Source organism: Ranitomeya variabilis, chromosome 2 (genome assembly GCF_051348905.1).
Source record: "Ranitomeya variabilis isolate aRanVar5 chromosome 2, aRanVar5.hap1, whole genome shotgun sequence".
Taxonomy (NCBI): domain Eukaryota; kingdom Metazoa; phylum Chordata; class Amphibia; order Anura; family Dendrobatidae; genus Ranitomeya; species Ranitomeya variabilis.
This window is the reverse complement of record NC_135233.1, coordinates 43,205,712-43,232,497: the sequence shown is the minus strand read 5'-3', so window position 1 is coordinate 43,232,497 and position 26,786 is coordinate 43,205,712. Positions and strand designations below refer to the sequence as shown.

The following is a 26,786-nucleotide window of genomic DNA, read 5'->3' as shown; positions in this document are numbered from 1 at the left end:
AAGAAGTTGTGCTGTTCCAATTTTTTGCTATTATATATATATATATATATATATATATATATATATATATATAAAAGGTTAAGTGCCTTTTACATGTACTGCATTTCTTATGTTGCGATCATCCTACATTACAGCCTGCATTATAGTCCTGCGCTGCATTCATGACTCGGTTGCTTTTTAATAAAAACTTTGAACCACTGTCTACAAATGTTATTCACTTCTCCTGTCTTCCATCTTTCTATGCCTATTATACCTAATAGCAGATTGTCCAGTCTATTGTACCAACCATTAAGTGATTGCAGGTCCAGGTCTCGCATGGAAAATATGTCAAATATATATATATATATATATATATATATATATATATATATGTACATTTCTAAATATATTCAGTTGTTATATATGTATATTTTCTAAATATATTCAGTTGTTTAACATTTTTGTTGAAAAATTTGAAAGAAAAAAAATCCATGAAAATGTAAATCACATCACCTTTTACGTTCTGTAAATTATATTATGTGTGCGTGTGTATACATAAATTAATGAAAAAACAAATTACCGCAATATCCCATTCCATAAAAAGAAAAAAAACTGCAAAAAAAAGTAAAATAAAACTTAAGCCTAATAAAAGGCATAAGCCCAACAGAACAATACAGTGCAGTATGCCAGTATTGCAGTGTATTTTACCAGCAACCAACTGATTGCAGGCTCACGTCCCCCAGGAAAATTATAAAACAATAAATGAAAATAAATAAAAACAAAAGTTTATCTTTTTTGATGATCAGAAAAACCTAAAAAAATTTAAAATTGCTTTTCCCAATCTGTTAGTTAAAAAAAAAATCAGACAAAATAAATCCAGCATATTAGGTATCACTTCTAGTTTACAGAAATCTGAATTCTGTTAAATGGTTTGATTAATTAGGTTGGCTAGCGAGACAAGCATTATATAAAGAGTTGGGTAAGTTCAAGCTATCTAGTAATTTCATACCTGATTACAGGAGAACGACTGCTTAGAGATTGAGTTGGAGCAGAACATGCTGCTGGAGTTAGCATTAGCTCCTGGAAGAAGAGTCTCGTTCACTACAGGATGGTGCCTGTCATTTTGCTGTTCGGCATAATTGTCTCCAGATCCAGAACTCTGAAATGATGGTCCCATACCTTGAAGAACAGTGCTTGGACTTACAACAGTAAAACGGTTTGTCGTCATGCTTGAGCAACCAGATGATGATGATGATGACGATCCTTGGACTTTATTTCCTTGACCTGGAGATAAATGTAAAAGTGTAGGAGATCCTTGTGCTACCTGGCCGCCTACCATCTGAGATGGTCCTTGGTTCAATATGACTTGTCCTCCGGAGCTTGAGAAGGTCTGACTGGAAACGAGCTGTACAGCAGTTCCGGGGCTGTGTAACATTTGCCCGGGATAATGTTGGCCTGGCCTGACCATGCCACCCGTGTTTCTGCTCAACATTATATGTTCTGTAGGGACTTGGTGAGGACCAAGTTGTGGAGGCTGTGTCTGCACAAATTGGGTATTTATGGCCTGAATATGCTGAAGAGAACTGGAGTTTATGGAAAGACCTGCAGGAATGAGGAATTGATTATGATGAGTGTGTGCTTCCCCTAAAGGAGAATGGATAACGATGCTGCTACCTGACTGCTGGCTCAATGGTTTATGGGAACGTTGATGAGTTACTATTTGAGGACCCATTACAGGGCTTTGTGCTGAATTTCCAGAACCACAATGAGGTCCTGAATGTCTGTGATGGTGTATCCCCAAATTACTTACGCTGTAAGACATTTGCTGTCCAACCTGTATAGGCTTTGGCTGAATATTAATGGGACCTTTAATAGAATTTGGCGCTGGACCTCTATGAATAATTATGTTGTGGACCGGTAAAGATGTTTGGAAATTCCCACTAGTGAACGGGACCGCGACTTGCTGTCCTGCAGGACTTACATTTGGACTGGCAAACATTGTACTACCATTTGGAGTATGACTCTGCACAAGTACTCCCCCGCTTGTACTACTAGGAGGCGCCTGCTGACCACTTTTAAGTATAATTTGAGATCCATCGATATTATTAATCGTCATCACTGGAGACTGGTTGTTGATTGAGCCAATAAGATGGATCTGTCCAGAACCACTGTGACTACTGGTAGGAATATGCTGGTTGGGAAGAATTCCAACAGGTTGCATAAAACTATGCTGTACACCTACTGTATTGCTGGCAAATGATGCACCCACTTGCTGCGGGACAACAGGCACGTGCGTCACTCCTACGGGATGTAATGTTTGACCTGAGTAACTAGCGGCATTAGTAGCCTGAGTTAGGGATGCTGACGAATGGGCATGAGGCGAAATATTGGAAAACTGCTGGCTTGAGCCTATGCTAGCATCCAAATAAGCCTCTTCTGCCAATATCTGCTCTGTAATATTGGCCTCCTGCAGTGATTTCTGTAAAATGTCCTCACTGAGGTCTGGGATAGAGGAAGATTCAAGCTCATCTTCAAAGAACTGAATATTGTTCGACAGCTGAAGTCCCTCCTCAGATTCCTCTTCAGTCAGACTTTGCACACTTTTAATGGATGACTTGGAATCGGTCAGCTGAATGGAAAATAAAAAGCATTAACTAAATAAACTATAGCCACAAGGTTATAAAATAAACAAATAAACCATAGGATGAATGCCAAATAAATATAATAGACTATACTAATCTTATATATTTATACAGTATATATATATATATATATACACACATATATATAATGATAGAATTCTAAAACTATAAATAATCTATTTATATTATTTATTTGTTGTTTATATTATTATCATTATTATTTATCACATCCTACTGAAAACATGACTGATCTGCCCTTAGACTAATATGGAGATTATTACTGTTCAGTGGAATTTATCTTGTTCTTGTTATGTAGGATTTGCTTAAAAAGGTTTTCTGCTTTCAGAAAACGTTCTGCTATAAGATAAGGTAGTTCCCCAAAAAATAAACTGGATATTATTTTTCCTCCCCGGGTCCAGTGCTGACTCTCTGCCGCAGCCCCGGTCTCTGTTGTCACAGACCTAAGCTTACTGATTGACTGCAGCACTGCCGATATGACATCAGCGCTGCTGACAAACAATAGAGACCAATGCAGCGGCGGAGACACAGAGCTGGACGCAAAGAGGGTACGTAATACTCAGATTATATTTTCATAACTATCAAAGTTTTTTTAAAGGGGAGAAACTTTTTTAAGGCTTTTATGAGTTTATTTATAGTGACATTTTTTTTTAGTTACCGTATGTATTTTTTACTATTTCTGGAAAAACCATTGCACTAAGCCAATCAAATCTGTAATAAGGCATCGATAAACAGGTCGGATTATTATACTATAGTTCCACAAAGATATACAGAGTTTATTCCTTACTAGTAGTTGATATTGAAAAAGTGCTATATTTAAAAGCATGATACTTTACAGGAGTATTATCCATTAGGAGCATTACTTCACAGAGTACTAAAAATCTTTACTACCAAACCATAAGGACTCCATATGCCACCATACAGCTTTTGTGTACATACTATAGCACTTCACGTTTTAACACCAATACGTTTTAACACCAATATATGGCAATGCATTTATAAAGTAGTGGTCTGGATCTTCTCTTTGGGATGTTGCATGCCTTGCTTGCTCAGCTTTGGTACGTAAAAACTATAGCACTCATTTGAGCTTTGTACTTACACTAATATTAGCGAAAATGGAGTTTGAATTAGATGCAGAAAAATCTGTATTTGCTAAATCTTCAGCAGCCTGCAAGGAAATATATGGATTTTAATTGCCTGAAAAATAATCTGAGCAAAAAACAAAATGGGCCACAAAAAATATAAAATGTAATATAATTAACAGCTAACACCACAAAAACAATACACTATCTTTAAGGGTTCAACTCATAAACAAAATATATCCACGAGATAGATGATAAGAGTAAGAACACTGGAAGTTTTAACATAAAAAGTCCCAAAGTCCGCTGTGTCAATGAGGAGGTAGTGAGCATGTGTGACCACGGCTACATTTATTATCTATAGGAATGAAGGACGCACATGCTCACTACCGTGCACTTCACACACGGACTTTGGGACCCCCAATCTTTGGATTGGAATTGCCTTCAACAGTGGGACACCCAGCATTAATACATTTATCATTTATCCTGTGGACAGAAGATGAAGGGACAGTAATATAGTAAAAATGTACAGCATCAGAAGTCACAGGTAAATTATTTATATGCTGTAACCGGGAAGGCATGATGGGGATAGGGAGGAGCGATGGTTACACAGGCAAAAAAGGGAACTAATCTCATGTATGTGCATGGATATCTCGCAGATCATAAAGAACGAAACCCCACATTCTCCTGCATCACTATCACTAGTAACATAGAAATTTTCCTATCACGTATTAAATATTCTGTGATGTTTTTAGCAATACTAATTTATCTTTTCATTATTATACACTTCAACTAATGTAAATGATGGTTTGTAGTGATGAACGAACGTGTCGGGATAAGGTGTTCTCCGAGCATGCTTGTGTGCTAACCGAGTGTCTTCGGTGTGCTCGAATAATATGTCCGAGTCCTCACACTTGTAAGTCTCGCAGCTGTTAGACAGCCACAACACATGCAAGGATTGTCCGTTTGCTAGGCAATACCTGCCTGTGTTGCAGCTGTTGAACAGCCACTAGACATGCAGCCGTGGGGACTTGAGCATGTTTTTCGAACGCACCCGAAATACTCGGTTAGCACCCAAGCATGCTCAGATAACACCTTATCCGAGCACGTTCGCTCATCACTAATGGTGTGTACTTACTATTACAAGGATATGAGCGTACTTTACATTTAAATATGCCCTCATCCCCCCTGTGCAGTAACTAGGTATGTAATAAAATAGTACAATCAAAAAATATATGCAAACATCCGTGCTGCCAGTTAATCAAATTAAATGTAAGAAAAGACAACTTACTGATTTACAACCAGATCCATGCAGAAAGTAACTTAATGCTTGTGGATCCCTTGAAGGAAAAAAAAAGAAAATTAAAATAAAATTCCTCTAAAAGACTGCAGAGTGTTGTGTTTGAAGCTATTTTAAGTCTCCTTTCAAGTATTACAAATAAGCCAAAAATAAGGAAAATAAAGAGCCCAATTAAATAAAGCACCACTCCAGCGTTTTTGTTTTTTATTGCACCGCTGGAGTGGTGCTTTAAATGTAAGTCCCCTGTCCCATTATGATACTCACCTGCTGCTGCCTTTAGCCATTTAAAGAGCCGCTCCAATCGGTTTCTGGCGAGAAGTGACCTGCTCGAAGCTGCAGAGTTTCATGGAGCGGTGCGGAGGTCATTTTACAATACATGTCTATGACAGCCTCGTTCTGGCCTCGTTCTGGCCCTCATAGACTTGTATTGACAGAGGGTAAAGTAGTTTCTGGTTTCTGGCCAGTCAGAAGCTGCACTCACAAGATGACGCAGGGGGACTGCAGTGGCACAAAAAAAAACTATGGAGATGTCGGAGGGTGAGTACATGAACACGTGGGAGGGGGCTTAAATTTAAAGCGCCACTCCAGGGCTGAATAAAAAACTGCTGAAGTGGTGATTTAAGATTGGTATGTTTCACACTGTTTTAAAGAAGGGATCGTTGAAGTAAGATACAGGTGCTTCTCACAAAATTAGAATATCATCAAAAAGTTAATTTATTTCAGTTCTTCAAAACAAAAAGGAAAACTAATATATTACATAGAGTCATTACAAACAGAGTGATCTATTTCAATTGTTTATTTCTGTTAATGTTGATGATTATGGCTTACAGCCAATGAAAACCCATACTCTAATTTAGTGAGATAATGACTTTGGGGTTTTCATTAGCTGTAAGCCATAATCGTATCTCATTTCTTTGATCCATCTGCTGGCCATTGTTATAATATATTTTTTATGTATTTGCAGTTGTAATGTCACACCATGCCTCTGTCTCTCTGTGACTCTTCCCTATCTTGTTTCCTCACATCCTTTTGTTCATGGTCAGAGTCAGCTTGGCAGGAGCGTGCATCAGAGCTGGAGAGAAGATTTTCCTGTTACCTCTATCCTCCATTCTCCACTCTTTATCTCTCATCCCTGTCCCTTGATCTTCTCTAGACATCTCTACCTTATCACTTATCAAGGTACAGTCAATAAACTACCTAAAAATTTGTCCACTGCATTTTCCTCTCAGGCTAGAGAGGAGAGGATAGCGAGTAACCTATCTACCATTGCTTGTGCTGAGTTCCATGCTCACATCCATCAGACATCTCACCTACGTACATTGGTGGCAAAATCTCTCCCATAAACTATGATGCAGAGAGCCAACTTTATACGCACAGGACTTTTCTTTCTGTAGTTCTGAACAGAGAGAATTTCCAAATATAGGGATGACAAAAATTATCAACTACAACAAATTTGAAGTCAGGACTTAGCTACCACATAATTCCATAGTTGCAGACTTAAAAACCTAAATTGTGATTATTTAGGGTAAACCGCTGTAATGGTTATAATATAACCTCAACTATGGCTATTACACCAAATTTATTTCACTAATTGCAATTATACTATTAGTTATAAAATAATATTCCCTATAATTATATGTCATTAGCAGATGCTATTTTCTTATTTTACATCACATTGTTCATGCATCTACAGTGCCTAAAAGTAGTATTCAACCCCCTGCAGATTTAGCAGGTTTAATAAGATGCAAATAAGTTAGAGCCTTCAAACTTCAAACAAGAGCAGGATTTATTACCAGATGCATAAATCTTACAAACCAAAAAGTTTTGTTGCTCAGTTAAATTTTTATAAATTTTAAACATAAAAGTGTGGGTCAATTATTATTCAACCCCTAGGTTTAATATTTTGTGGAATAACCTTTGTTTGCAATTACAGCTAATAATCGTCTTTTATAAGACCTGATCAGGCCGGCACAGGTCTCTGGAGTTATCTTGGCCCACTCCTCCATGCAGATCTTCTCCAAGTTATCTAGGTTCTTTGGGTGTCTCATGTGGACTTTAATCTTGAGCTCCTTCCACAAGTTTTCAATTGGGTTAAGGTCAGGAGACTGACTAGGCCACTGCAACACCTTGATTTTTTGCCTCTTGAACCAGGCCTTGGTTTTCTTGGCTGTGTGCTTTGGGTCGTTGTCTTGTTGGAAGATGAAATGACGACCCATCTTAAGATCCTTGATGGAGGAGCGGAGGTTCTTGGCCAAAATCTCCAGGTAGGCCGTGCTATCCATCTTCCCATGGATGCGGACCAGATGGCCAGGCCCCTTGGCTGAGAAACAGCCCCACAGCATGATGCTGCCACCACCATGCTTGACTGTAGGGATGGTATTCTTGGGGTCGTATGCAGTGCCATCCAGTCTCCAAACGTCACGTGTGTGGTTGGCACCAAAGATCTTGATCTTGGTCTCATCAGACCAGAGAACCTTGAACCAGTCAGTCTCAGAGTCCTCCAAGTGATCATGAGCAAACTGTAGACGAGCCTTGACATGACGCTTTGAAAGTAAAGGTACCTTACGGGCTCGTCTGGAACGGAGACCATTGCGGTGGAGTACGTTACTTATGGTATTGACTGAAACCAATGTCCCCACTGCCATGAGATCTTCCCGGAGCTCCTTCCTTGTTGTCCTTGGGTTAGCCTTGACTCTTCAGACAAGCCTGGCCTCGGCACGGGAGGAAACTTTCAAAGGCTGTCCAGGCCGTGGAAGGCTAACAGTAGTTCCATAAGCCTTCCACTTCCGGATGATGCTCCCAACAGTGGAGACAGGTAGGCCCAACTCCTTGGAAAGGGTTTTGTACCCCTTGCCAGCCTTGTGACCCTCCACGATCTTGTCTCTGATGGCCTTGGAATGCTCCTTTGTCTTTCCCATGTTGACCATGTATGAGTGCTGTTCACAAGTTTGGGGAGGGTCTTAAATAGTCAGAAAAGGCTGGAAAAAGAGATAATTAATCCAAACATGTGAAGCTCATTGTTCTTTGTGCCTGAACTACTTCTTAATACTTTAGGGGAACCAAACAGAATTCTGGTGGGTTGAGGGGTTGAATAATAAATGACCCTCTGAAAAAACTTTTCACAATTTAAAAAAAAAAAATAAACAAAGAAATAACATTCTTTTTTGCTGCAGTGCATTTGACACTTCCAGGCTGATCTACAGTCCAAATGTCACAATGCCAAGTTAATTCCAAATGTGTAAACCTGCTAAATCTGCAGGGGGTTGAATACTACTTGTAGGCACTGTATAAAGGTAAAAATATTTTTTGCCTTTTTATGAGTTGTGCAATAAAAACGGTATGTAAGGGCTAGCGGAACGCACCAAGTAATAGGGTGATAGATACGAGGTGCGTTCGCAGACCGGGGTCCACCGTGCAGAGATACCTGCAGCAAGTAATGGCGGATGGACACTGAGCTCACACGTGGGTTAAACTTCACCCCGTGTGAAATGAAAGCGAGCTCTGTTGCCTCACAGAGTCGAGCTGTACACAGGGACTAAAACCCTAATTAAAAGTTGTGCTTGCTCTGGAACTCTTCTGTGCTAACCGCACACATGAAGGAACCAGATGCTAAGCCAAGGCTAATTGCCCCCACTGACGCTAGCTGCCTGCCTGAGTGTACAGCCCCAAGGCTAAACAGACTCACACTACTTATATACAGTGTGGCAGAGTATCCACTGGCAACTGCCAAACACAAATGATACTAGCGCATGGCAATGCGGCCATGCAAACCTTTTATAGCTGTAGTAGTTCAGGACCTTCCTAGTGGACCAATAGGAGCTGCTACAGGACCTGAGCGTGTGACCCCCGACCTCCAATGAGAGGTCTTCTTCTGGGCATGCTCAGGAGGGGAAAAGCAGGACTTAGTCCCAGGAGCGCCTGCTCGCTGCCGAACAGCACTAGTTATAATGGCTGAACCTGGAAGGGCAGCAGTTACCAAACGTGCAGTATCTGTCCTGGCCAGGTGCTGGGACCGACGTCTCTGCTGAGCTGGCTCGACTGTGGCTGGAGAAGCATGGGAGACCGCAGCGGACATGACTCGAGATTCCCTCTGTGCAGCGGCAGGAACTCGATGCCTAACATGGTACATAATTAATTTTTTTTGTCGGTCGCCTCATTGTTTTTGCTTCTGTTTTTGTTATACCTTTTAACAATGCATGTGTTTGATGATATAAAAGTTATAAATTCTTATTATTTAATTGAAATACATTATATTAACCTTAAAACATTTCTGAGCATAAAAAAAGTGAAACAATTGTTTACGCTGCTTTTAACAGGCTTGATGCAAAGAAAGAATTTAAATACAATTCACTTACCCGATAATATCAAGAAGACCGGAGTCATCATCATCATCCATGTCAGCTATACAAAAAATACACTTCTGTTTAATGCGCGCAAGTCCAAACAGACCAAATTTCAACGTCCAATATAATGGGTCCAATCCACTTAATTACTGGTAAATAACCAGATACATCAGGGGTGAAATAATATTTTTTTATGATTCCAGGAATATGCTTCATACAAGGCAATCCAAATTAAACCAACATTATGGACCTGCTGACTGCCAGCAGGGTTACTTTTTACTTTTAAAAAAGAACATTCGTCAACTAATTTTGTATATAAAGTTTAGATTTCTTTCAAATGAAGAATTGCATAAAAAAAGTACCTTGTGTTCCAAAGTATTACCACAACTTCTGATCAGGCCACTGGTAATAGGCGTCATATTGAAAAGGATTCAGAATGTTCATTTTGACAAGCAAATGCTGTTACAGAAGGTTGGGACCTGGGAGAAAACAAAATATATATTACAAATTGTAATAAATCGAAGTCGATTTCAAAAAGTGCACAGGCAATTAAAACAAATAGCCGAACACATTTGCTTGATAATCAAATTACTAAGTTAATAAAATATGTAGATTTACATAGGTGGTCAAATTTAATAAAAAATTACCTTAAGTTTGGCTTACTAATATACCGCAGTTGATTAGAAAATATTCACTGATTTCCTGATAACTGACCCTTGGAGCAATACTTCAGATCCTGTGTAGGTAATTGCGATTCTAGAATCTAAACATGCAAATATTGTACTTTCATCTATTGAATATTGAATAATTAAAACAAGTGGACAATCCCTTTTAGCGCAGGCTGCATTCACATAACAGTTTTTATGATCCCATTGTGGGGAATACAGGCGAAAAATTAAACATTCCGTTACAGGGCCCATTCATTTGAAAGGGTTTTATTTTCCTAAAATGTCATCAGTTTTATACCATTCCCCCCAAAAAATTATAGCAAACAGAAAGGAGACTTAATTTTTTTTAACATTAAACTGTATGGGAAATGGATCATAACGGATGGTCATTCATTATGTTATCCGTTTAAGGCTAGGTTCACATTGCGTTAGTGGGTATCCGCTAACGGAATCCGTTACATAGCGGCACTAACGCAATGTAACGGGTCCGTTAGAGCACCCATTGACAATGTATGTAACGCATCCCTAACGAATGCCATTTTTGGCATGCGTTAGCGATGTGCCGTTATTTTGTGACGGACCTCGAACGCTGTCTGCAACGTTTTTGGGTCCGTTCTCGCTAGCGCAGATCGGGCATCTGCGCTAGCGCGATCGCTAAACGCGATCCCTTTTTGGACATTGCGTTAACGCAGTCCGTTAGAGTATGCGCTAAACGGACTGCACTAACGCAATGTGAACCTAGCCTAACAGATGTGTTTCTAACCACTATGCATGACAAGAACACCAGATAAGTTCAGAGGCTCCTCTAGTAAAAATGGATCCATTCAAAATGGATTCAAGCAGAAATCAAAAGTTTTTGTAAAAGGATCCATTTCCTGGATTTGCTTAACAAAAAAATGGAAAATGTGCGTTAAACTTGGTATCGTCCTTTTTTTCGTGTCCGTTTCTTTTTTTTAATGGGCCCGTTACAAATAGATGACAAAGGGACATGTGACTGTGAATGTAGCCTAACTGAGCTGTGCATTTTCCATAACTCCCATTAATTTACAGGCGAATAACGGAACCAGGGAGTGACGGAGCTATTCCTGTCACAGTCATGAACGACCGATTTGGAAATATTCATTTTCACAATTGTTTTCAGTAAATTTTAATTAAATATTATAAACCTCTTTCTGAACGTTGGAGCATACACACTTCTTCAATGAGGGCTTTAATCACTTACATTACTGGTATGACGCATACAATGAGGGGTCACACTCCTATCAAATGTGGATGATATACAGCAAGGGTTGGCAACCTTTTTAGTGTGGAGAACGGATTAATAAGAAAAAAAAATAGCTTCACTACTGAACTGAAAATCCGCTGCATTTTACATTAAGAGAAAATCTGAGAATATGACACCTGCAGCCTGACAAATTATGCAATGTATGGGGAAGTTTGTAGCAGAATTCACCCTTTGCATTCAGGTAGTGAAATCTGTGTAAAATCATATCCACACATCCCAAACACCTGTCTATCCTCACAGCCAAACAATCAGGGTATGTGCACATGATCCGGAAGTGGCACATGTTCGCTGCATCCAAAGGGTGGGGTCTACTGAGTATAGGTGAATCCTCTGTGCTCACTGAACTGTGCGGATTCACCGCGTCCAATACATTCTATTGGTGAAATTTCTCTTGCGGAGACTCGACATACTGCAGTCTCGAGAGACACGCCGCATGTCCGTCTCCACGGGTTCCATCCACTAAGATGTAACCTCTGGACGCTGCACAAGTACGCAGCGTCCAACCCACAGCGTTTACTGATCGTCTGCACATACCCAATGAGGAAATTCCAAGTATAGCATAGCTATTTGTAAGGGTTTGTTCACACATAGCATTTTTTACATGAGGAAAACAACAAAGAGTAGCAGCAAAATAAATGAGATTACTAAAATCTCATTCACGGTGTTTTGTTTTTTTTAGTTGTGATAGCTATGGCATGTTTTTGTTTTATTTTTTTAAACCGAAGCATTTATCCATTCATTTGAATGCATAAACAAAAAAATAAAAAAAACACATAGTAAGGCTATTTTCACATGTTGCATTTTTCCTGCGTGTTTTTTTGTTGTTGCTATTTTTATGCAAAGTTTAAGCTGCAGATTACAGGACCAGCAAAAGCAATGAGATTTCAGAAATATCATGCACACACCTTGGATTTTTCCTGAGTGAATTGTAAAACTGCAGCGTTTTTTAAATCTGCAGCATATCACTTATTTCAGCACAAAAACGCAGCAAAAAAACGCAGGTATGGGGTTTTGCTGTATTTTTAGTGCAGAAAACTCATTAAGTTGCATCATGTTTTTTGGGGGGGCACTAAACTTATCAGCATCCACAAGAGACAAAAGTACCTGAAAAAAATCTGCTTTTTGTAAGAAGATTCTTTACGGTCAAGAAAGCAGGTTTTGTCTGCAGAAAAAAACGCAGCAAAAACGGAAAATTCACATACCCTAAAAAAACACAGGAAAAAGGTGCGCAAAGGTACAACACTGCTTTTTTCATGCAGGAAAAAAATATTGCAATAAAAGCATTATGTCAACATAGCCTAAGGCCTCTTACACATGGCCTTGTCTCCGGTACGTGTGGTGAGTTTTCACACGTACCGGAGATACATACACAAGTAGACCCATTCAAATGAATGGGTCTGTGCACATGTCCATGTGCCCCACAAGTACACATGTCCGTTTTTTACTGTCAGCACGGGCGACAAAATGTCCCGCACACGTAGAACACATATTGATGTCCTCCATGTGACACGCATAGGCACCGTGGAAGAAGCACCACAGTAAGCGCTGTTCCCAGGCGGCAGGTGCTGAAGACGGCTCTCATCATTCTCTCCTGCTCTGCCGGTGATCGGCGCAAGCAGTGGAGAATGATGAGAGTTATATTAAAGTCAGAACGATGACAGCAGGTGGGGGCTTTTGGGACTCTTTCTCCCATCATCCGACACCTGCTAATAACAGTGACAGCAGGAGCAGATGATTGGGGTATTCCTCAACTGCCGCCTGCGATCTAAAGAAGTAAATTAATGAAAAACCCGACGTGGGTTCCCCATTTTTTTTAACCAACCAGGCAAAACTCATAGCTGGGGGCTGCAACCCTCAGCTTTCAGCTTCAGCAAGATTGGTTATCAAGAATAGAGGGGTACCCACGCTGTTTTTTTAAATTAAAATAATTTTTTTTTTTAAAAACCGCAGTGTGGTCCCCTTCATTTTTGACAACCAGCCTTGCTAAAGCTCACAGCTGGGGGCTGGTATTCTCAGGCTGGTAAGGGGCCATTGATATAAGCCCTCCCAGCCCAAAAACAGCAGCCCGCAGCTGCCCAGAAAAGGCACATCTATTAGTTGCGCCAATTCTGGAGCTTTGCCTGGCTCTTCCCACTTGCCCTGTAGCGGTGGCAAGTGGGGTTAATATTTGTGGGGTTGATGTCACCTTTGTATTGTCAGGTGACATCAAGCCCACGGCTTATTAATGGAGAGGTGGAGACACATATCCATTACAACTCCTATAGTTATATGTTAAATAAAAACACAGCCAGAATAAAATCCGTTAATTGAAAAAATGACACAGACTCCTTTAATAATCTCAAGTAAACCATACTTACTGCAATGCCTAATTCCACCGAAGCCCTCGATCTCCTGTAAAAAAAAGTAAAATTAAAAAACAACAATATACCATACCTGTCTGTCGTTCTGTCCCATGCTGTAATCCAGGTCTGGGGGCTAAATTGTTTTCAACCTGGACGGTGCCAAGATGCGATCATTCCGGATGAAAACCACTGAGAGCGCAGAATCACCAGCGGTGACATCATATACTCGATTAATTGATCTCTTACACCCGATGAGACTCATATACTCGAGTTCAGGAATCCAGAATGACTTGGAAAATCTGGTTTGAAAGTTTAACCCCTTAATGACCACCAAAACGTCTTTTTACTGACCTGAGATATAAGACAATAGCATCCCCATACAGGTGACAATTCAGCAGCTGCCGGCTGTACACTATAGCTGACAACTTGCTGCATCAGCCATGATCGGTGTTGTCACCCATCCATATCTGTTTAACCCCTTAGATGCTGCTGTCAATAATGACTATATCATATAAATGGTTAAAAGAGTGTGGGGGCTCCCTCTTCATCCCCTTTGGCACCCTGAGATTATGATTGTATGGTCCTGATGTTTGCTATGGCAGTTCAAGGCCAAATAGCGGCCTTAAGAGTCTGCCAGGCACAGCGGCCTGTTCAAAAGTTAGCGACAATTAGGTGGTAAAAATACACTTCATTCCTATCATGCCACTTTGTATTAATGCCTGAAAAGCACCTGAAGGGCTATACACTACCTGACACCAGTTTTCAGTATGTCAAGGGGTGCTGTTTTTAAAATGGCATCACTCTTGGGGGTTTTCCAATATATAAGACCCCTGAAGTCACTTCAAACCTGGATAGAGCCCTCAAAAAAATAAATTTTGTAAATTTCCATGAAAAATTGCTGCTACATCTCCTAAAATGCTAACAAAATAAAATAACATTTTACAATTGGTGCTGATTTAATGATTTAAAGCAGACATGAGGAAAATGTTATTTATTAATGTTTTTGTGTGGTATGACTATCTAGGTTAAAGGGATAATCATTCAAAGTTTGAAAATTGATATTTTTTTGACATTTTTGTCATATTTCAGATTTTTTTTTTTAAATGAGCACAAAACACATCGACCTAAATTTACCATTATCATAAACTATAATGTGCCACGAAAAAAAAACTCATCTCAAAATCGCTGGAATTTGTTGAAGCATTCCAGAGTTATTACTACATAAAGTGACACTGGCCAGATTTTAAAAATGTGGCCGTCACTAAGGGGTTAAATTCAGTGTCTGCCCACCTACCCTGATTGAAACCTCCTCAGTGTGCGTCCTCCAGAAAACTCACACTGCTCAGTACAAGCTGCAGCTGTCAATTAGCCTGGGTGGGCAGAAAGTGAGTACATTTAGACTCAAAATGCTTCTTTCTTTTGAGGATTATAAAGACATTCTTACATGGATTTAAGAGTGTATATATCTTGTATTGGTAGATTTGGTGACAGATCTTCTTTAAAGGGAACCCATGAGGTCCGATATCGCTATTAACCTACAGATATAAGGTAAATCTGCAAGTTAATAGCAGTGTGTCAACTCAGGAGAAACTGAACTTTATTCATCCCAGGAGCCGCCGGCTTTCAGTCACACAGGCGTGCACAGAGCTACCCAATAAGTCAATACCCAAACCTTTATTGAATAGTTCAACACAACTAAGCACGTTAAACAAATCAGTTTCCTCCAAAATGAAATGACACCATCTGTAGACAGCTGTTTCACACTTCTTACCTTTTGTTGGTACGAAACAGTGTACTAGTTGGCTATGTGAAAAGTCACTGACATGTCTCAGGGATAATAGGTTTTCTTGAGAAGTGTTACAGGCCAGGCAATGCTCCTTGAGAAAAAGAATGGCACATTGGCTCTCCCTTCAGGGAGAATGAAATCGCTCAGGTGCCACCTATTGAACGTTGCCACCTGTTATGTTGTCTAGTCCTTAATTAGACTTAAAGGATCTGTAGACAGTTTTTTTTCCAGGTTTCTGGCCCCTTTACAGCATCGAAGTTGGCTACGTGAGACCATTAACACTGGCATCAGGGAGATTTGATCGATTCCCTTTTAAAAGCTGATCGACTCTTCTGCTTTTTCAGCACTGACACGTTTAGACCTAGGTGTCTGCTGCAGTGAAATACCTCGCCTTTGTGCCGTCTGTGTTTCCTTTGTCAATATGTGTGTAATCTGTGTTTTATATAGACTGCTCTCCTCCATGACTATTTCAGACATCCATGTCTCAAAGGAGTTTTGAGATGTCCCCATACAGTATCATGTTCTCGGTAGAAGATCACCTGCTTCCGCGGAATGATGTGCTGATAATTATTTTTTTTGCCAGCATAAATGATCCTATCACCTGACAAACAAACGTTTAGGTCAGTCATAGCGTGATCGCCAGCAAGTTTACACAGGTGTATAACAGAGATTGAGTGTTTACCGATTCATCTAAATTCATCAAAGCAATTATGATAGAATTCTGGGGTAATTCTTTGGAATATTTTCTAACTTTTCACGTTTTTATGCTAATTTCACCCAGCTCCAAGAAAATAGGCAGAGCTTGGGTGGGACAGGGTTGTGATGCCTCAGCTCATCTAAGTCATGAGCATGTGGCGTTCCTTACGACAGAAATCTTATTCAAATCCAAGACTGGAATAAGATTTGTTGCGAGGCGCTGGGAGGTGCAATCCACTTGTCAGATGCACCAAATGCACCTCTTAGGCTACGTTCACATTAGCGTTGTGCGGCGCAGCGTCGGGCGCAGCCGCATGCGTCATGCGCCCCTATATTTAACATGGGGGGGCGCATGGACATGCGTTGTCTTGCGTTTTGTGACGCATGCGTCAGTTTGGCGCAACTGTCAGGGCGCAGAGGACGCTGCATGATGCAGTTTTTTCTGCGCCAAAAATCATGCAAAAAATGAACGCATGCGTCACAAAACGCTACGTTGTGCATGCATTTTGCATGCGTTGTGCGTTGCGTCGCCGACGCTGCGCCGCACAACGCAAATGTGAACGTAGCCTTAATGAATCAATAGCATGACTCCAACACGGCCCCCTCATCAAGCCCTGGCGTGAAAATCATCAGTCTTAATGACTTGGGACCATTGGGTTTATTGCAGAACTGTGGAAATGTAGGCAAATTACAACAATAAATGTTTAAGACATTTTTATAACACTTTATTCAGTTAAAAAATAGGAATTTGTCCGAAAATGGAAAACATTTTTTTAAAACAAAAGGATAAACCCCCACGAATAACAATAGTTTGAAGGGCTTTATATTAAACGGGTTGTTGAACGAACAAAGTTCATTTTAACCCCTTCATGACCTTGCCGTTTTTTGCAATTCTGACCAGTGTCCCTTTATGAGGTAATAACTCAGGAACGCTTCAACGGATCCTAGCGATTCTGAGATTGTTTTTTCGTGACATATTGGGCTTCATGTTAGTGGTAAATTTAGGTCGATAATTTCTGAGTTTATTTGTGAAAAAAACGGAAATTTGGCAAAAATTTTGAAAATTTCGCAATTTTCACATTTTGAATTTTTATTCTGTTAAACCAGAGAGTTATGTGACACAAAATAGTTAATAAATAACATTTCCCACATGTCTACTTTACATCAGCACAATTTTGGAAACAAATTTTTTTTTTGCTAGGAAGTTATAAGGGTTAAAATTTGACCAGTGATTTCTCATTTTTACAACAAAATTTACAAAACCATTTTTTTTAGGGATCACCTCACATTTGAAGTCAGTTTGAGGGTTCTATATGGCTGAAAATACCCAAAAGTGACACCATTCTAAAAACTGCACCCCTCAAGGTGCTCAAAACCACATTCAAGAAGTTTATTAACCCTTCAGGTGTTTCACAGCAGCAGAAGCAACATGGAAGTAAAAAATGAACATTTAACTTTTTAGTCACAAAAATGATATTTTAGCAAAAAAATTTTTATTTTCCCAAGGGTAAAAGGAGAAACTGGACCACGGACGTTGTTGTCCAATTTGTCCTGAGTACGCTGATACCTCATATGTGGGGGTAAACCACTGTTTGGGCGCACGGCAGGGCTCGGAAGGGAAGGAGCGCCATTTGACTTTTTCAATGAAAAATTGGCTCCAATCTTTAGCGGACACCATGTCGCGTTTGGAGAGCCCCCGTGTGCCTAAACATTGGAGCTCCCCCACAAGTGACCCCATTTTGGAAACTAGACCCCCCAAGGAACTTATCTAGAAGCATAGTGAGCACTTTAAACCCCCAGGTGCTTCACAAATTGATCCGTAAAAATGAAAAAGTACTTTTTTTTCACGAAAAAATTATTTTAGCCTCAATTTTTTCATTTTCACATGGGCAACAGGATAAAATGGATCCTAAATTTTGTTGGGCAATTTCTCCTGAGTACACCAATACCTCACATGTGGGGGTAAACCACTGTTTGGGCACATGGTAAGGCTCGGAAGGGAAGGAGCGCCATTTGACTTTTTGAATGAAAAATTATCTCCATCGTTAGCGGACACCATGTCGCGTTTGGAAAGCCCCTGTGTGCCTAAACATTGGAGCTCCTCCACAAGTGACCCCATTTTGGAAAGTAGACCCCCCAAGGAACTCATCTAGAGGCATAGTGAGCACTTTAAACCCCCAGGTGCTTCACAAATTGATCCGCAAAAATGAAAAAGTACTTTTTTTTCACACAAAATTTCTTTTAGCCTCAATTCTTTCATTTTCACATGGGCAACAGGATAAAATGGATCCTAAAATTTGTTGGGCAATTTCTCCTGAGTATGCCGATACCTCATATGTGGGGGTAAACCACTGTTTGGGTGCACGGCAAGGCTCGGAAGGGGAGGCGTGCCATTTGACTTTTTGAATGGAAAATTAGCTCCAATCGTTAGCGGACACCATGTCGCGTTTGGAGAGCCCCTGTGTGCCTAAACATTGGAGCTCCCCTACAAGTGACCCCATTTTGGAAACTAGACCCCCCAAGGAACTTATCTAGATGCATAGTAAACACTTATAACCCCCAGGTGCTTCACAGAAGTTTATAACGCAGAGCCGTGAAAATAAAAAAATAATTTTTCTTTCCTCAAAAATGATTTTTAGCCCAGAATTTTTTATTTTCCCAAGGGTAATAGGAGAAATTGGACCCCAAATGTTGTTGTCCAGTTTGTCCTGAGTACGATGATACCCCATATGTGGGGGTAAACCACTGTTTGGGCGCACGGCAGGGCTCGGAAGGGAAGGCACGCCATTTGGCTTTTTGAATGGAAAATTAGCTCCAATCATTAGCGGACACCATGTCGCGTTTGGAGAGCCCCTGTGTGCCTAAACATTGGAGCTCCCGCACAAGTGGCCCCATTTTGGAAACTAGACCTCCCAAGGAACTAATCTAGATGTGTGGTGAGCACTTTGAACCCCCAAGTGCTTCACAGAAGTTTATAACGCAGAGCCATGAAAATAAAAAATAATTTTTCTTTTCTCAAAAATGATTTTTTAGCCCACAATTTTTTATTTTCCCAAGGGTAATAGGAGAAATTGGACCCCAAAAGTTGTTTTCCAGTTTCTCCTGAGTACGATGATACCCCATATGTGGGGGTAAACCACTGTTTTGGCACACGTCGGGGTTCGGAAGGGAAGTAGTGACGTTTTGAAATGCAGACTTTGATGGAATGCTCTGCGGGCGTCAGGTTGCGTTTGCAGAGCCCCTGATGTGCCTAAACAGTAGGAACTCCCCACAATTGACTCCATTTTGGAAACTAGACCCCCAAGGGAACTTATCTAGATGTGTAGTGAGCACTTTGAACCCCCAAGTGCTTCACAGAAGTTTATAACGCAGAGCCGTGAAAATAAAAAATGTGTTTCCTTTCCTCAAAAATATTTTTTTAGCCCAGAATTTTTTTATTTTTGCAAGAGTAACAGGAGAAATTGGACCCCAAAAGTTGTTGTCCAGTTTCTCCTGAGTACGCTGATACCCCATATGTGGGGGTAAACCACTGTTTTGGCACACGTCGGGGTTCGGAAGGGAAGTAGTGACGTTTTGAAATGCAGACTTTGATGGAATGCTCTGCGGGCATCAGGTTGCATTTGCAGAGCCCCTGATGTGCCTAAACAGTAGGAACTCCCCACAAGTGACTCCATTTTGGAAACTAGACCCCCAAGGGAACTTATCTAGATGTGTGGTGAGCACTTTGAACCCCCAAGTGCTTCACAGAAGTTTATAACGCAGAGCCGTGAAAATAAAAAATGTGTTTCCTTTCCTCAAAAATATTTTTTTAGCCCAGAATTTTTTTATTTTTGCAAGAGTAACAGGAGAAATTGGACCCCAAAAGTTGTTGTCCAGTTTCTCCTGAGTACGCTGATACCCCATATGTGGGGGTAAACCACTGTTTTGGCACACGTCGGGGTTCGGAAGGGAAGTAGTGACGTTTTGAAATGCAGACTTTGATGGAATGCTCTGCGGGCATCAGGTTGCATTTGCAGAGCCCCTGATGTGCCTAAACAGTAGGAACTCCCCACAAGTGACTCCATTTTGGAAACTAGACCCCCAAGGGAACTTATCTAGATGTGTGGTGAGCACTTTGAACCCCCAAGTGCTTCACAGAAGTTTATAACGCAGAGCCGTGAAAATAATAAATGTGTTTCCTTTCCTCAAAAATATTTTTTTAGCCCAGAATTTTTTATTTTTGCAAGAGTAACAGGAGAAATTGGACCCCAAAAGTTGTTGTCCAGTTTCTCCTGAGTACGCTGATACCCCATATGTGGGGGTAAACCACTGTTTGGGCGCACGTCGGGGCTTGGAAGGGCGGGAGCACCATTTGACTTTTTGAACGCAAGATTGGCTGGAATCAATGGTGGCGCCATGTTGCGTTTGGAGACCCCTGATGTGCCTAAAACAGTGGAAACCCCTCAATTCTAACTTCAACACTTACCCCAACACACCCCTAATCCTAATCCCAACTGTAGCCATAACCCTAATCACAACCCTAACCCCAACACACCCCTAACCACAACCCTAACCGCAACACAACCGTAACCCTAATTCCAACCCTAATCCTAACCCTAATCCCAACCGTAACCCTAATCCCAACCCTAACCACAACTGTAACCCCAACACACCCCTAACCCTATCCGTAACCCTAACCACAAGCCTATTCTTAACCCTATTTCCAACCCTAGCCCTAATTCCAACCCTAACCCTAAGGGTATGTGCCCACGTTGCGGATTCGTGTGAGATTTTTCCGCACGATTTTTGAAAAATCTGCAGGTAAAAGGCACTGCGTTTTGCCTGCGGATTTACAGCAGATTTCCAGTGTTTTTTTGTGCGGATTTCACCTGCGGATTCCTATTGAGGAACAGGTGTAAACCGCTGCGGAATCCGCACAAAGAATTGACATGCTGCGGAAAATACAATGCAGCGTTTCTGCACGGAATTTTCCGCACCATGGGCACAGCAGATTTGGTTTTCCTTAGGTGTACATGGTACTGTAAACCTGATGGAAAACTGCTTCGAATTCGCAGCGGCCAATCCGCTGCGGATCCGCGGCCAATCCGCTGCCAATCCGCTGCGGATCCGCGGCCAATCCGCTGCAGATCCGCGGCCAATCCGCTGCGGATCCGCTGCAGATCCGCGGCCAATCCGCTGCGGATCCGCGGCCAATCCGCTGCGGATCCGCTGCGGATCCGCTGCGGATCCGCGGCCGATCCGCTGCAGATCCGCGGCCAATCTGCTGCGGATCCGCTGCCGATCCGCTGCGGATGCGCGGCCGATCCGCTGCGGATCCGCGGCCAATCCGCTGCAGATCCGCGGCCAATCCGCTGCGGATCCACTGCGGATCCGCGGCCGATCCGCTGCGGATCCGCGGCCGATCCGCTGCGGATCCGCGGCCGATCCGCTGCGGATCCGCTGCGATCCGCGGCCGATCCGCTGCGGATCCGCTGCGATCCGCGGCCGATCCGCTGCGGATCCGCGGCCGATCCGCGGCCGATCCGCTGCGGATCCGCGGCCGATCCGCTCTGTGTGCACATGCCATAACCCTACCCCTAACCCTAACCCTACCCGTAACCCTAACCCTACCCCTAACCCTACCCCTAGTTCTAACCCTAACCCTAGTGGTAAAAGAAAAAAAAATATTTTCTTTATTTTATTATTGTCCCTACCTATGGGGGTGATAAAGGGGGGGGTTTATTTATTATTTTTTTATTTTGATCGCTGTGGTAGAACCTACCACAGCGATCAAAATGTACCTGTAACGAATCTGCCAGCCTGCAGATTCGGCGGGCGTACTGAGCGTGCGCCCGCCATTTTCCAAGATGGCGGCGCCCAGCGAGGAGACGGCCGGACACCGGGAGGATCGGTAAGTATGAGGGGGTGGTGGGGGGGTGGATCGGAGCACAGGGGGGGGGATCGGAGGACGGGGGGAGCGGACAGGAGCACGGGGGAGCGGACAGGAGCACGGGGGAGCGAACAGGGGGACGGAGAGGACCGGGCCACATAACGGACGACTGGGGAGGAGATCGGGGGCGGTGGGGGGGGCCAGTACATGATTTCCAGCCATGGCAGATGCTATTGCAGCATCGGCCATGGCTGGATTGCAATATTTCACCATTTTCATAGGTGAAATATTGCAAATTGCTCTGATTGGCTGTTGCACTTTCAACAGCCAATCAGAGCGATCGTAGCCACGTGGGGGCAAAGCCACCCCCCCTAGGCTGAAGTACAACTCCCCCTCTCCCTGCAGATCGGGTAAAATAGGAATTAACCCTTTCACCCGATCTGCAGGGATGCGATCATTCCATGACGCCGCATAGGCGTCATGGGTCGGGAAGGGGTTAATAAACAGATCTTGGAATAAAAATATGTTCCACAATGGATGTGTTAAAAAAAGTTCCTGTGTTGAGATAATGATATACTGGTAAATGCATCCTTGCTGTGTAATGGCTGTGTCTGAGCGTGCTGGAACATGGTTTGAACATACTACATCTCCTCGGCAATGGATGATGGAAAAAAAAGAGTATGTAAACAACAGCACGGGACCGCTGCCGATTGTTTAAAAACTTGCAGGGAAATGTTTTAACTCTCAAAAACAATGTTTTACCTCAAAGAATCATTTGTGCTCCCCTGCTGTAATATCTGTATACTCTTTTCCTTCCTCCCCCTGGCCAGGAGTTGTGGTATGATGAGACTATGTTCCTGTATGGGAAGACACAGCCATTACGCAGTACACAGCAGGGGCACGTTTGTAAGATTATTTCAACACAGTAACATTTTTTTTTGTAATACATACAATTTTGGAATTTATTCTTATTCCAAGATCTATTGATTAAAATGAACTTTTTTCATGAGAAAACGCCATTAAGTTCCTGTTTTATACAGTTCAACTACCTTTTCCCGTAGATCAGTTGATAATTCTTTTGCTTCCCCCATGACTCACAATCCAAAAACGTCAGTGGCTGGATGAAAGATGCAAGAGTCTGTCTGGATCCCAGAAACTCACACAGCTTTTATGCGCACACACTGATTACAAGCAAACAGATCACTGGTGGGGATGTTACCTTTAGTAGCCATTCAAACCCATTTGTGTTAACTACTGTGCATGTTATCAGGCCAAAATCATCAGGGTGTGTCAACTTTTGATCCGGGTCATTTGGATGTTTTGGGTTGTCATTATGATTTAAAAAGAGAAAACACAGTAGTTTGACAATAAATGGCTTCACCCAACCACTAACCATGAAAAAAGTTTTGGTGTTATCATTCATATTCACTGAAAAAAAGGACAAGAAAGCACAAATTCTGCTGGGGTATGTAAACTTTTGAGCACATCTGTACCTCATCTTCCCTTCTATGGGCACTGCATTCAGGGATCTTCTGCACTGGCACCTGTGACTTCCGCTCCAGTGACCTCCGGCGTGCACGCCGATAAGGTGCTCTCCCCACTTCCTCCCTGCAAAGTCATCGCTTCTAGTCATGGTTCCTAGCAATGAATATGCAGTGAGGAAGTGGGGAGAGGACCTTATCAGTGTGCACGCAGGTGTTGAGTGACTCGCCGGCGCCTGTGCATTAGATCTCTGAATGCAGTGCCCATAGAACGTTGGAAGAGGTACGTATTGTGGAGGAAGTGCAGGTTGAGGGGGTAGTATTACAATGAAGATAGGAGGCAGGGATTTACTCCAGGCACCGTAAGCCCCGAAGCTTGGAAATCAGTAGCATAAAGACATAATGTAACATTTCTCAACAACAAGACCGTTAATATGAGGCATACAGGTAGGACTAATCTACTATTTCTATTACCTGTATACCCATATAAATAGATATCCCGGGGGTGACAGATTCCCTTTAATATGTTTATCTGAATGAGTCCTAAGGTTCTACTGACCATTTTAACCCCTTAACGACCGCCGATTTGCCTTTTAACGGCGGCAGTTAAGGGTACTTATTCCTAAGCGCCGCTTTTTAATGGTGCTGAGAAATAAGGTTATAGCGCCCCCCCAGCGTTGGAAATTCGGACGTCTTGGCTACCGGAGGTAGCTGAGACCCCAGAGAACATGATTCGGGTTGATTTTTACCGACCCCAGTGTTGCGATCACCGTTATTCACGGAATAACGGCGACCGCAAAAACAAAGTCTGATTTCCCATTTAATTTCTGTCTCCTCTGATATGATCTAGCACTTCAGAAGAGAAATGTGGTCCCCTGAGCCACCCATGGTACCTCTGGTGTCCCTGGACCCTCCTGCATCCCCCGGTCCTGTTCCCTGGCCGTTGGTATCTTCTTCCGGGAAGAAAATGGTGGGCGCATGCGCAGTGTGCCAGTCGAGATCTGCCGGCCAGCACCCGACAACAATAGGAAATTTTTCCTGTTGGTTTATTTTGATTACTGTGACAGACCCTATCACAGTGATCAAAATTAAAACAAAATAATAAAGCAAACCCCCCTTTATCACCCCCTTAGGTAAAAATAATAAAATAAAAATATTTATTTCCATTTTTCCACTAGGGTTAGGGTTGGGGCTAGGTCTAAGGTTAGGGCTAGGGTTGGGGCTGGGGTTAGGGTTGGGGATAGAGTTGGGGCTGGGGTTAGGTTTGTGTTGAGGTTAGGGTTATGGTTGGGATTACGATTAGGGTTGGGATTAGAGGTGTTAGGGTTGTGGATAGGGTTATGGTTGGGATTGGGGTTAAAGGTGTGTTGGGGTTAGGTACATCAGGGGTCTCCAAACGCAACATGGCACCCACCATTGATTCCAGACAATTTTGCATTTAAAAAGTCAAACAATGCTGCCTCCCTTCTGAGCCCTGCCATGTGCACAAATAGTGGCTTTCCCCCACATACAGGGTAGTCAGGAGAAATTGCACAATAAATGTTGTGGTCTATTTTCTCCTGATACCTTTGTGAAAATAAAAACATTTTGTTTCAAAGTAATTTTTTTGTGGAAAAAGTAAAATGTTCATTTTTTTCCATCCACATTGCTTTAGTTCTTGTGAAGCACCTGAAGGGTTATTAAACTTCTTTAATGTGGTTTTGCCCACCTTGAAGGGGTGGTTTTTAGAATGGTGTCACTTTTGGGTATTTTCGGTTATACTGACCCCCCAGACGTCCCTAAAAAAAATGGTTTTGTAAATTTTGTTGGAAAAATGAGAAATCGCTGGTCAACTTTTAACAGTTATAACGTAAGCATGAGGTACAATATGTAAAAAAAAAAAATCAAAAAAAAAATCTCAGAATCAGTGGGATACATTGAAGCGTTCCGGAGCTATAACTTCATAACTTGACAGTGTCCAGAGTTCTAAAAATTGGCTTGATCATTAAGTACCAAATTGGCTGTGTCACTAAGGGGTTATCGTAAGTCAAAGGTGTTTTCTAGAAAGGTGCAAGCAGTGGATGTTGCAGAATGAAAACTGCAAATATGTCATTTTAGTGCCCAACACATGCTTAGTTTGTGCTGACACACATCCTGTAAGTTGCATTGTGGGTCCTCTATGATACAGCAGTACCATACATGTGGCTGTTAACTGCTGTTTGGGCACCCTGCAGGGCTCAGAAGGGAGGGAGGGCATGTCTATTGCTAGATTGACTTTCATGATCGATGTTGCTTACATAATAATTCTGTGTTCCAGTAATGCCTAATCTTTGTCTTCTTCACTATCCCCTTATGCAGCACAAGACCTCAAAATCTCAATCTCTAGTCTACAGCATCAATGGGTTTCTACAAATAGGTATCCAGGATTTGGGATAAAAATATATAAATAGTGTATAAATCATAACTAAGTGTACAAATCAGTTGGGGCCATTGTTTTCCATCACTGTGTTCCAACAGGCATAGCATTTTAATTTTTCAGTTAACATTTTAATGCAGGATGATTTTGTGTTTCAACGGCTCCATTTTGTGGGATTGATAAAACTTTAGCTTATTCCTTTTGAATGAAGAGCAAAGAAAAAAAAAGTAATTTACATTTCATTTTTACAGTATTCACTGTGTGGTATAAATGACATGTTAAAGGGACTTTTGAAAAAACGTGTGAACAGGTGCTAAACCTAGAGTCGCCAACTCCTATACATTCAAGCAAATAAGGTAGCACACTGTAGCGCTAAAACATGCAAACATGAAAATTTTTTACTACATTACTGCACTAGAAATATGAAAAATGAGAGCGTTTAGCGCATAAAAAAGGCCAATTTTATGTGTACCTGGTAGCCACTTTACGGCATCTCTCTTATACCAGGTCCTACGATTTCCTCCAGGTACACATAAAATTGGCCTTTTTTATGTGCTAAACGCTCTCATTTTTCATATTTCTAGTGCAGTAATGCAGTAAAAAATTTTCATGTTTCATGTTTGCAAGTTTTAGCGCTACAGTGTGCTACCTTATTTGCTTGAATGTTAAAGGGACTGTCACCTCCCAAAAATGCAAATGAAACTATTTATAGTCACACTGGGGGACTTATAATGATCCTACCTGGAGTGTAGATTTTACTACTTTACTTTTACATAAAAACTATTTATTAAAATATGCAAATGTTGTCAGTGCACCGTGTGGCAAAAAGTTTTATGCACCATTTCGCCTTTTCAATTAGCATCCATCACACTTCCCCTTAACTTAATTGACAGCGTTCGCTTC

General features: G+C 41.7%; 1 protein-coding gene across 3 annotated transcripts in view; it reads right to left on the bottom strand.

The window, feature by feature from the left end:
* The window catches only part of BICRAL (BICRA like chromatin remodeling complex associated protein), a 58,398-nt gene that overhangs the window by 15,342 nt on the left and 16,270 nt on the right, over positions 1 to 26,786 (bottom strand). For all 3 annotated transcript variants that reach the window (XM_077282356.1, XM_077282357.1, XM_077282355.1), the window contains exons 2-6: positions 9,724 to 9,840; positions 9,374 to 9,419; positions 5,010 to 5,058; positions 3,739 to 3,807; positions 989 to 2,608 (exon numbers count right to left, since the gene is read on the bottom strand). In XM_077282356.1, the coding sequence (XP_077138471.1) occupies positions 989 to 2,608; positions 3,739 to 3,807; positions 5,010 to 5,058; positions 9,374 to 9,414 (1,779 nt within the window). In that variant the 5' untranslated portion in view covers positions 9,415 to 9,419; positions 9,724 to 9,840. The remainder of the gene's footprint in view (positions 1 to 988; positions 2,609 to 3,738; positions 3,808 to 5,009; positions 5,059 to 9,373; positions 9,420 to 9,723; positions 9,841 to 26,786) is intronic.